Source organism: Sorex araneus, chromosome 1, assembly GCF_027595985.1.
Source record: "Sorex araneus isolate mSorAra2 chromosome 1, mSorAra2.pri, whole genome shotgun sequence".
Classification (NCBI taxonomy): Eukaryota; Metazoa; Chordata; class Mammalia; order Eulipotyphla; family Soricidae; genus Sorex; species Sorex araneus.
The window spans coordinates 20,697,428-20,709,525 of NC_073302.1; the positions used below are offsets into that span (position 1 = coordinate 20,697,428).

At 55.9% G+C, this 12,098-nt stretch overlaps 1 protein-coding gene across 4 annotated transcripts in view; it reads right to left on the bottom strand.

Annotated features, from left to right (window-relative positions):
• Positions 1-12,098, bottom strand: part of ZNF618 (zinc finger protein 618) — a 192,905-nt gene that overhangs the window by 41,405 nt on the left and 139,402 nt on the right. For all 4 annotated transcript variants that reach the window (XM_055121867.1, XM_055121879.1, XM_055121873.1 and 1 more), the window contains exons 6-8: positions 6,964-7,053; positions 6,208-6,243; positions 6,029-6,106 (exon numbers count right to left, since the gene is read on the bottom strand). In XM_055121867.1, coding sequence (XP_054977842.1) covers positions 6,029-6,106; positions 6,208-6,243; positions 6,964-7,053 — 204 coding nt within the window. The remainder of the gene's footprint in view (positions 1-6,028; positions 6,107-6,207; positions 6,244-6,963; positions 7,054-12,098) is intronic.

The window sequence follows — 12,098 nt, forward strand, 5'->3', positions numbered from 1 at the left end:
GGGGTGTTTGGGCCACGCCCCGTGGCGCTCAGGGCTTATTTCTGGCTCTGTGCTCAGGGTTCACTCCTGGCAGTGTTGGGGGACAGTACGGGGTTCTGGGGACTGAACCCAGGTTGGCTTCACTCAAGGCAAGCTCGCTATGTTCTGTACCATCCCGCTGGACTGATTTGTAAAAATTCACTCATTATATTTATAATAATCTTAGTCTTTAGCTAGGCTGGTGCGATAGAGCAGCAACAGCGCAGTGGGTAGGGCGTTCTCCTTGCACACGGCTGGCCGACCTGCGTGTTCAATTCCTCCGCCCCTCTCGGAGAGCCCGGCAAGCTACCAGAGCATCCTGCCCACATGGAAGGATATTCGATATGCCAAAACAGTAACAACAAGTCTCACAATGGAGACGTTACTGGTGCCCGCTTGAGCAAATTGATGAGCAACGGGATGACAGTGATACAGTGATACAGTCTTCAGCACTGCTTTGTAATGAGACTTGCAACCATTAGAATGGACTGTTTATATTCTTATTACAAGACCATGTATACCTGAGCCCTTCTACCTGTTTTCCGCTCAGTGCTTTTTTGCAGATGGTTTTTTAAAAGATGAGGGGTCGTAAAAGAAACAGAATGTCTTTGAGTCCTTGCCTTTTCTTTTTTAACACATGTAGGTCATAGTCTGACTTGATGGAAAGCTCTTTTAAAAAATTTGCCCTTTTATAAGCAAAATTCTTGACTTCATCTTTCCTAGCAGCTGCATAGTATTCCACTGTATAGATGTACCACAGTTTCTTTAACCAGTCGTCTGTTCTTGGCCATGGAGAGTAAGTGAAATGAGTGAAATGAGTCAGAAAGAGAGAGACTGATATAGAATAACAGCACTCAATTGTGGAATATAAAGCAACGTAATATGAGGCTGGCACTCAAGGACAGTAGAGACAAGGGCCAGGAAGACTGTTCTACAGTTGGAAGCCTGCCTCATAAGCAGGGTGAGAAGGCAGCTGGGATGGAGAAGGGATCACTAGGCCAATGATGGTTGGAGGGATCGTTCGGGATGGGAGATGTGTGATGAAAGTAGATAAAGGATCAAATGTGATAACTTCTCTGTATCTCTATCACAAACCATAATGCCCCAAAGTAGAGAGTATGGGGGAAACTGTCTGCCCATAGAAGCAGGGGGATGGTAGGAAAGTTGGGGGGATACCGGGGACACTGGTGGTGGAGAATGTGCACTGGTGGAGGAATGGGTGTTCGATCTTGTATGACTGAAACTCAAACATGAAAGCTTTGTAACTGTTATCTCACAGTGAATCAATAATAAAAAAAAATTCTCCTTGTTGGGGCTGGAGTGATAGCACAGCGGGTAGGGTGTTTGCCTTCCATGCAGCCGACCCGGGTTCGATTCCCAGCATTCTATATGGTCCCCTGAGCACGGCCAGGGGTAATTCCTGAGTGCATGAGCCAGAAGTCACTCCTGTGAATCGCTGGGTGTGACCTTCCCCCCAAAAAGCAAAAAAAAAAAAAATTTTTTTTTTTTGCCTTCTTATATTTGGGCATTACCTTTGTGTTCACTTGTAAGGAAGTTGCTTATACAGTTTGTGCCTTTATCACTTCTGAAAGGTGCTGAGATCTACTTAAGCTAAGGGTCTCTTCCTATCAACACCACCTGACATGAAATCAGTCCTTAAATCTGGACACAGAGGTCTTCCTTTAGCAAAGCACAGTTTTATTTATTTATTTGGTGGCTGGGGTATGGGAAATCAGCCTACTAATAAAACACCCTAAGGCCAGGAAAGTCCCCCGGGTAAAGGGAGTTTGGCCTCGCTGAGAAAATGGAGGGTGCAAATGCGCAGCTAAGCAGGAGGAAAGTCCTTCCAGGGTGGAATGGGAGATCGCCGTGGCTTCAAAACTATACATTCAAGGAACTTGCCTTTCACTTATCAGCAACGGATATTTCAGATTTTGTTCTTAACATATATGTTATCTGGTAAATAACAGCCCTGGCAGAAACCAGTGGGAAGGTGATGCTGTACTAATCAAAAACTCTTGCTTCACTAATAAAAAACCCACTTGCTCTGGGCTGACGAGGCTGTTTTGCTGCTGCATAGTCACTGAGTCTGTTTCATTCTCTGCAACCAGTTCCGCAGGATGGAGTTGTAGGTACTGATCCCACTGGTTCAAAGGCAGTGATCGGATACCAGTGCTCAGGGGCTACTCCTAGCTATGTGCTCAGGCGTCCCTGTGGTGCTGGGGGATCAAACCCAGGCGCCTAGCATGCAAAGCTGGCAGTCAGCCCACTGAGATCACTCTCCGGCCCCCAGAGCACATTTTCTGTGTGTGTGGATATTCCTGCATTTCTCCCACTGGTACAAAATTGTCAATTATCTTGCATGTAGGGCTGGAGCGATAGCACAGCGGGTAGGGCATTTGCCTTGCATGCGTCTGACCTGGGTTCGACTCCTCAGTCCCTCTTGGAGAGCCCGACAAGCTACCAAGAGTATCCCGCCCACACAGCAGAGCCTGCCAAGCTACCCGTGATGTATTTGATGTGCCAAAAACAGTAACAAGTCTCACAACGGAGACGATACTGGTGCCCACTCGAGCAAATCAATGAGCAAGGGGATGACAGTGACAGTGATACAGTGTCTGCACGTGAGGGTTTCTTCTGATTATGCTACTTTGTCCAAGACTGCATGCCACCAATTCCATTTTTGTTGTTCTTGTTGTTGCTGTTTGTTTGGGAGTCCGCTCAGCAGTGCACAGGGGTTACTCCTGGCTGGGCACTCAGGAATCTCTCCTGGGATGCCAGGGATGGAACCCGGTAGGTCGTGTGCAAGGGAAGCGTCCTACATACTATGCCATCCCTCTGGTCTGCCTTTTCTGTGCCCTCATTCTGCTCTCAATAACCTAGAACTTAGGTGTGAAATTCTGCTCTGAGATTTTTCTGCGTTCCTGCCATCCTTCCTTACTCCACCTCTCCCCTTGCCTTTGCTATCTGGCTTCTTTTCCTTTCTTTTTTTTCATCATGAAGCTTCAAGCTCCTTTTCCCACTAAGACCAGGCCAGGAAGGAGTTTCCCCTAAGTTCAGGTGTAGCTGTCTTGTCTGCCGGCAGGATGGTACTGGGAGTGTGTGGTGTGCGCCAGAGGCACTGGGCGTAGGGCCCTCCTGAGCGCAAAGGAGGAGCACTCTCGTAAGGACGCAGCCCAGAGACTGACCTCACTGCGTCTTTGTCCCATGAGTACAGAGCAGAGGTGGGGAGGGCCCTGTAAGCCAGAGAGCGCCCTCACAAGCCCCCCGGCACGATGGTCCCTGGATCTCACAAGGGAGCACGTGACTTCCTATCATTTAAGTCCCTGGCCTGCAGCATGCTGGCACTGAGGCCCAGGAGATCCAGCTCAAGTCCTATTTTCTCATCCTTGATTATGGCTGTCGGACAGAATTTTCTAGAAGATTCTGAGGCCAATCATTTTCCAAGGTTTGCTCTCCCTCCAAGCTTCTGAAACTTTTTTTTTTCTTCTTTTTGGATCACACCCGGCGATGCATAGGGGTTACTCCTGGCTCTGTGCTCAGGAATTACTCCTGGTGGTGCTCAGGGAACCATATGGGATGCTGGGATTCGAACCCGGGTCGGCCGCGTGCAAGGCAAACGCCCTAACCGCTGTACTATCGCTCCAGCCCAGAAACTTCTTTTCTTGTTCTGTGGGATTCTCATCGTTCCCAGGTTTCGTCCGTCCCTGAAGTGGCTCTTCCTTCTCGAGAGATAAACATCAACTAACCCGCGAAGGCACCCAAGTGTCTTGCTTTTTGGTCCACCTGGCAGAGGTGTGCCCCATCTTCCTGTTACCAAGTGGCGTGACGTACTGTGTTGGCCACGGATGGGGCGCTCACTTTCTGGGACCTGCAGCTGAGCCAACAGACCCCCCGGGACCCCCCACACCAGCTCCTCTGACTGTGCCGCTCTGCCCAGCCTCCCGTTGCCTCCTCCACCAGGACCCAAATCTCCAAGACGCTCGGCTGATGCGGGTGGAAAGGCAGACATCCCTTGATCTGCCTCCCTTTCCCCACCCCAGAGCTCTGCCGGGCGACGTCCCTGCCCCGAGTCCCGGCCTCGGCTGGCTCCCCTTCTCCCCGGCCTCATCACCCCAGGCTCCTGCAGCCGAGTCTGCTGACAAGAAGGGCAGGAGCCCGAGAAGCTGCATTCTTCCCTCCTCGGGAGTGGTGACGGGGGAAGGCTGTGCTCGGCTAACAATCTCCTTCCGGGGAAGTCGAGGCTCTCCCCACCTGCTTTTTTTTTTTAAAAAAATTTTTTTTAGGGGGCTGGAGCAATAGCACAGTGGGTAGGGCGTTTGCCTTGCACGCGGCCGACCTGGGTTCGATTCCCAGCATCCCATATGGTCCCCTGAGCACTGCCAGGAGTAACCCCTGTGCGTCGCCGGGTGTGACCCAAAAAGCAAAAAAAAAATTTTTTTTAATTAATGCATCTTCCGGGTGCCGGGGACTCTGCTCCTTCCTCCCAGCACTGTCCGTCAGGCTCAGTCCCAGCGACACTGAACGAGGCTTCGGTGTGTGCTATACCCGCCCGGGCAGTGAACAAGCCCGTGAGCATCTTCCTCCCGAGGGCTCAGTCGCTCAGCAGGATGCGGGCTCCCTGACACAGCGCCGGGAGGGGCGTGCCCTGCTCGGGCCCCTGCGTCCACACCGAGGGAAGCTGTGCTATCACAGGGGGCACCGCACGGGCGTTCAGGACAGAGCCAGGACTCATCAGCGTCCTTGTCTGGCGTGGGATCCATCTCAAACCCTGATGACTTCTCGTGGATCCTGGCCTGCATCCGCCAGGGGCTGGCGAGGCATTTGACAAGAGGGAGTCACGGGAAGTCTCTGTCGACCCTCCACCAATGGGTTAAAGGGCCCTCTGCGGTTTAGACAGCGGGCGAATCGGGGGTGCCAGCCTTCCGAGCCAGGTGGGCAAAGCAGACGGTGCAGTGGGGAAGGGCTCAGAACCCTCGGAGCCCAGCCCGTATCCGTCCCTGAACGTCCATCACGGAACGGTGCTTGGCCCTTTGCTGCCGCGGGGACCCTGGGAGCCTTCTGAGCACGGAGCACGGCGGCACCTTCTCCTTCTTCCAGGTCATGCCAAGGCTGTCGCGCATGGGCTGCTCTGTGCTGGCGACCACTGGCAGAGGCCCTGACTCCAGGCTCCAAGAAAGCGAAGGCCCAGCCCCCCGCCCACCACGCCGCCCTGCAGCCCTGCGGGTGCGAATGGAACATTTTCTGGGACAGGCCAGTGGATCGTGGGCGAGCCTGGACTTCGTGACACCCCTCCTGGGACTTCCCCGCCACTTCTGGGGCAACCAGCTCCTAAAAGAACCTTCAAGTGCCCCCCAACTCAGAGGGGGGAAGCTAAGCCCTTCCTCTGGCCGGAGGGACCCTCGGAGGCCTGAACTCAATGTCCACTGGCCTCCCAGTGCTGGAGATGGGCAGGTCTCAGCGTCACCCGTGTCCCCATGGGGGTGCCTCCTGGGTTTCCCGGGCAGATCGGTTGACCCCGGGGTCCCCCACAGCCCCCTGGATGACTTGAGAACTATCTGCTGACGGGACCCCCAGCCCCGTCCAACCCTGGGCACAACCCCCACAGGCAGAGTTCTGGGCAGAGGCAGGCCAGGTGGCGGGGTCTGCATGGGGCCCCCCGGAGGACAGAGCTAAGTTCCTGCCATGTACCAGGCACTGTGCTAAAGCTAGCAGCTGCTCTGTGTCCGTGGTCTCATTTAATCCCCCAACAAACCTGGGTGCGGGCGGGGACAGGTGAGGCGCCGAGGCTCAGGGGGGCTAACAGACTCCCCGGCCCCGCCAGGCCCCCGTGGAGCTGCACCCCAGCACTCCGCCGCCCCGGGCCCACCCGTCAGACAGGCGGGCACAGTGAGGTCCGGGGAGGCATCCCCGAGGCTGCAAGATGGACAACGGGGTCACGCCCTCCCGCCCCACCCCCGTCTCCCGGCCCTCCCCACCCCCCGTCCAGCCCCAGGGAGAGGCCCCATACTTGGCCCGATTTTCTGGAAAGGCTCTGGGGGTTCCTCCTTCACCTCGTCACTGGCCACGACGCCTTGGTCAAAGGGGTCTGCGGGAGAACACAGGGCCTTAGCACGTGGGGCCCCCGGGACTGGGAGCCCAGCCGGAGACTGGGGGAGGGGAGGGAGGGGCAGCCGCCATTGGACTTACCTGCCCGATTCTCGGGGGCCCCTTCCACACTAAACACTGCACCCGGGCGGGAGGCAGCAGCCGCAGAAGGAAAGAAGCAAACAGGAGCCCCCCGTTAGACCCTGCCCGCAGCTGCCCTGCCCCTCTCTCCTGCTGGCCAGTGTGGGCACACCAGAAAGCCAGGGCCGGCCCACGGGAGGGCACGGCCGGGGCCTCCACCCCTCACCCTCCCTGCGGGCAGGGGCCCACTGAGGCAAGGGGCTCACTGCCTGGCCTGCACCGCATGGCCCAGGGGAGAGGCCGGGATGGCAGGAAAGCGGAAGGGGAGGAGGTGAGAGGAATGAGGAGGTGAGAGAGGAAGTGCATGTCACAGCCCGGTGGGGATGGGGCTCAGGGCGGGGCTGCAGAAGGAGCCCCCCAAGACCCTTTCTAGGTCGGAAACCTATTTCTAGGATTTTTAAGATCCTAAAATATACGGCTCAAATTTATCGTTCTAATTTCTAACTCTATAAGGCACGAAAATACCATCCTTCTTCTTTAAAAATAGCTTTAATTTCTCGAGCGCATGCGAGCGCTCCATCTGAGACGGTGACATGAATCAGATGGGGCTGCGGGATCTGACGGATGTGGGCCTAATAAACACGGCAGCTTCCCGCACCTTCCCTGGCCTCGGGGCAGGGCGGGGAGGGCATGGGCCAGGGAAGCAGCCCACGGCCAGCTTCCCGAGAGTTGGGGTCCGACCGTCCGTGCATCCGGGAATCGAGGGGCCCGACTCACCATCCACGGCGTGCAGGTCCCGGTGCTCCTGGAAGCAGCTGTAATACTTGTACTTCTTGCCGCAGATGTCACACGTGTACCTGAAATTGTCTGCGGGGCAGGAAGAGGCGCACGTGGTTACAGGGCCTGCAGTCCCTGTGGGGCCAAGGTCAGGCGGGGCGGCGGGGGGTGGGGGGGGTTGTTCACCACTAGAGGAATCACAGTGCGTGGCGCGGGGACCAGCTGCCCCCCACCTCCCTGGAAATGGCTCCTGCTTCACCCCGGATGCATTCAGGGTTGTTGGGAGACCAGCAGGTCCCATCTTGGGGCGGTCCAAGGCCCTGTGGCTGAAAAACTGCGTCCTGGGAGCACTGGGGTGGGAGCCGAGGGGTCCACTGACTGAGGGCTGGGGGAGGCTTGCAGAGATTCCCTCCGGCCCCGCCAGGAGGCTCACCACCACCGACACCAGACTGCAGGCGCCCGCCCACCACCGCCCCTCACTTCCCGGGCCCACGAGGCAAGGAGCCGGCTGTGAAGTCACTTCCCTGTGACTCTGGCGAAGGCAGGCAGCTACTGTAATGGGCACACAGTTAACACCGGGGAAACTGTGGGGGCAGAAGGACCTGGCCAGACCGTCCCCAGCCTCTTCAGCCTGGGGACGCCAAGATGGCCATGTAGGTCCCCGATGTCTGAGCCGACGCGCTGCCTGGCCTCCAGTGAACAGTAAGCAGTCAACGGGACGTCACCTCCACGGTGGTGAGGGCCCAGGAGACCCTGTCCTTTGGGGCCTGGAGGGTGCTGAAAGCTAAGTCTGCCTGCCTGGCCAGCATGAAGCCGCCACGTCAACCCCCAGTGCGGCCTGAACTCATCCAGGCGACCCCAAGGGCCATGTGGTCTGGGTCTGGGCGCGCGGATGACTTCCTGTTCTCACCTTCTCTCTTGCCTGTTGCCAAGTTTCGAGATCTGGGGGTGGGGAGGTGGGATGGGGTGGGGAGGGCCCACACTGGGAAGGACCAGTCCACGTGGCACAGAACCTTCCAGGCTGAACCCTGAACCCTGGGAAGAACCGACCCAGGCTGACACTGTAGCCAGAAACACTCACGCACTGGGACCCAAGCAAAGAGACGGAGAGAGGTCACCAGCTGTAGGGTAACATTGGTTTGTCCTTTCTCCCTTGCCACAGGGAGCTTTGGTTTATCGGGTTACACCCATCACAGTGCTCCCGAGTCACTCCCATTCCTCTGTGCTTTTCTGTAACTTCTCTATGCTCTCTTTCCCCAACCAGTTAATCAGCTTTTCCCCCAAATCAGATTCTGTTTACTTGTAAGGTCAGATCCTTCTAGGACACTGAACTTATATTGTAAGTTAATATTGCCTTTCCTTTAATCTTTTGAATAGTTTACTTTATTTTTTATTTATTTATTTTTTTTGCTTTTTGGGTCACACCCGGCGATGCACAGGGGTTACTCCTGGCTCTGCACTCAGGAATTACCCCTGGCGGTGCCCAGGGGACCATACAGGATGCTGGGAATCGAACCCGGGTCGGCCGCGTGCAAGGCAAACGCCCTACCCGCTGTGCTATTGCTCCAGCCCCCTGAATAGTTTACTTTAAAGCAACGTCCTTTTTGTGTGGACAAAGGATGACAGTTAATATTATGCTTTTGTAACTTGGGAGTAAATTGTCTCAACAATCCGCACTCTGGGCATCTGCTTCCTCCACTTAAGCCTCAGTTGCCCTAGTTCCTAGCACCCCAAAAGCAGGGTCCTGACGAGGGACTGAATGGACCCAGGGCAAGCTGTGAGCTACCCTGGCATCAAAATGGTCCAACAAAAGCACACGATATTCAATTATAAGTTGAGGGCACGGTCGTAGACAAATGCTGTCATGATCCAAAAGCAACGACGAAATTAGGACCCTGCTAAGGATAGGAAAGACTAATCTGGCTGAGCACTGTAGTCTGAGATCTAGATGGCCCTAGGAGAGCAATTCTATAACCTTAATGTATCTCTTACTCTGTCCATACAAGATGGTTAATATTATGTTTTGTTTTTTTGTTTTTGGGTCACACCTGGTGATGCACAGGGGTTATTCCTGGCTCATGCACTCAAAAATTACTCCTGGCCATGCTCAGGGGATCATATGGAATGCTGGGAATCGAACCCGGGTCGGCCGCGTGCAAGGCAAACACCCTACCCGCTGTGCTATTGCTCCAGCCCCCAAATGATTTTTTATTTTTTTTGTCCGTCCCTGTTCTTTCAGCATCTAATGAGTTTTGGGAGTCCTGTTCTCCTGTTCACTTGCTTGGTGATGAACACAGTCTTATGGGCAAACTTCATGAAGTCATCAGCCCCCAGCCCCCCAAATGATTCATCTTATGAATGTTTATATGTTAGTTGGACAAGGAGAGGAGAAACACACCCATGGGATTCCGCTCTTGGGCGGGTCGTCCTGCTGAATGAGAATCTCTCCTGGAAGAAGCTTCCCCTGAGGGAAAGACTTTACCCCTGTGGATTGCACAACCACACCTCTGTGTAAGCCCCAACCCCTCTTGTTTAGGGATTTAACTAGGCTGCAGAGGGGGCTGGGGGAGCCAGAAGCAGAAGGAGAACGAGAGAGGAAGGAGGAGGTTGAAGTGGGATCCAGAAAGAGAATGAAGCAGCGTGGGGGAGGAAGAAGCAGGAGCAGAATCAGAGGAGAATTAGTAAATACACAAGCAGCAGCCACGGCCATGAGTCAGCCGAGGGGGCAGGAGGGCTCACGGCCTGCAGGGCTCCTCTGCACGCCAGGATGGATTTAACCCTGGTCCCAGGGGGGACCTGGGTGTGCATCCCTGTGGCCATCCATCCTCCCGAGTGCTGCCTGGTCCCAGGTGGCCAGCCTCAGGGTGCCCGTTGTGGCGGGGGGGGGGGGGGGCTGGCCATGCAGCCCTTCTTGCATGCACTTCAGTCTGCATGCACTGCGCCTCGCTCCTGAGCTGGGCCGCGGACCCCTGGGCCGCCTCAGCTGCTAGCCAGCTCCCCGCTCTATCCAAGAGCCCGTCTCCCATGGCTACACGCCAGCAGTTTGGCGGGGTGTTAATGAATTCAGCAGAGGAAGTTTGGGGGACACGCAGTACCCTGGCCAGCAGGCCCCACTCTCCCTTGCACCCGTGCTCCCCCGCACCTGTCCTCTTTGGAAGCGGATACCAGGACCCCCCGAGTCAGCCTGGGGTCTCAGTGACGGTGTTCTGCGGGGGTGCGGGCAGGCACAGTCTAGCCCCTTCTGCCCCACCCCTGCCAGGAAGCTGCCGCTGTCGGGGCTCCATGCCCCTGCAAGCGGGGCTGGGGGAGAGACGACTGGTGTGGGAATCTGGCTGTGCTCCATACGGGGGGCAGCCAGCGAGTGCTGCCCCCTTCCGGGCTGGGCTTCCCACCTCCCTCCCCAACCTGGAGGGGCTGATGGATGATCACGCCATGGCTCAGCCCAGGGACAGCGAGGGAGTAAGACCTCCTGAGGTTGGTGGTTCCTTCTGGCCCCACACCTGAGACCCGTACCCTGGAAGGCTCCACCCGGGGGTGGGGGGGCGCTTCCTCTCACACAGGTTCCGTGTTTCGACCCTAAGGGGGGGCGGTGTGAGACAAGAGAGCAAGGACGTCTGTCTGGGCAGTATTTTCTGAAGCCCCAACGAGCTCTGCATCTCCCAGAATGTCACGAGGGGGATCTGTGCGGCGAGCCAGGGATGCAAACTCCACCCTTCCCTACAGCCCCACTCAGCACGGCCACACCCCCAGCCCCGCCCCTCTGTTTCCTCACCTGTCACCCGGGTCCCGGGTGTGCTTCTTCACACCCCACCAGGAAGGCACACAAGGGCTTGGCCACTGTCACCCACTTTCATTTTACAAAAAGAAATCAGTCAACAGCGGCAGGAGGAGAATGGGGCACGGAACGCATCTTCCACTTCCTTAGCTGGAAGCTGTGTGTGTGTGTGGGGGGGTGTTGGGGGGGACAATCTATGCCTCAGACAGGGTTCCCCCTTCTCCATACGGACCTGTTCCAAGACCCCCATTGGATTCCTGAAACTGTGATTAAAACTAAATTCCATATACTCACTCTTTTTTTTTTTTTTTGCTTCTTGGCTCACACCCCACGATGCACAGGGGTTACTCCTGGCTCATGCACTCAGGAATTACTCCTGGTGGTGCTCGGGGGACCATATGGGATGCTGGGAATCGAACCTGGGTTGGCTGCGTGCAAGGCAAACGCCCTACCCGCTGTGCTATCACTCCAGCCGCTTCTTTTTCTTTTTCTTTCTTTTTTTTCATTAAGACACTGGGATTCAGAAAGTTATTCATAGCAGAGTTGCTCCAGGATTTAATTTAATTTTATTATTATTTTGGTTTGGGGGCCACACTCGGCTATGCTCACGGAGCATTCCAGGCTCTATGCTCAGAGAATTACTCCTGGCAGTGCCTGGGACCATATGGGACGCCGGGGATCAAACCTGGGTCGGCCGCGTGCAAGGCAAGAGCCCTCCCTGTCAGACCACCTCCCCAGCCCCTCTGTGCTCTCTTAGACACACACTGACAGTGTCTGACTGACGAGGTCGGCCCAGTAAGAGGTGAGCAGTACGAAGACGGAACAATCACAGCCATGAGCCGCCAGTGGAGCTTGGGAACGGGCCTCTGCCAATAACGGAGAGTTGTACTTCAGGTGACAGGACACAGCAGCCGCAGACGGGGCTGGCTACTGGGCTCTTCTGAAATGAAGTGATCCCTGGCCGGAAGCTGGCAGACTTGGTCCTTAGACCTAACCCAGCCCTTCCCTGCAAGTGGAAGGCCTTCTCTCCAGGAGTCAGTGCTCTCATCTGAAAAATGGGGTTGGCCAAACTGGCTCTTCTTGTTTCATTCTGTTTGGGGGGCCACACCCGGCAGTTCTCAGGGCTTGCTCCTGGTCCTGCACTCAGGTCCCCACTCTTTTTTTTTTTTGCTTTTTGGGTCACACCTGACGATGCACAGGGGTTACTCCTGGCTCAGCACTCAGGAATCACCCCTGGCAGTGCTCAGGGGACCATATGGGATGCTGGGATTCGAACCCGGGTCGGCCGTGTGCAAGGCAAACGCCTTACCCACTGTGCTATTGCTCCAGCCCCGCAGGTCCCCACTCTTGATAGGGACTA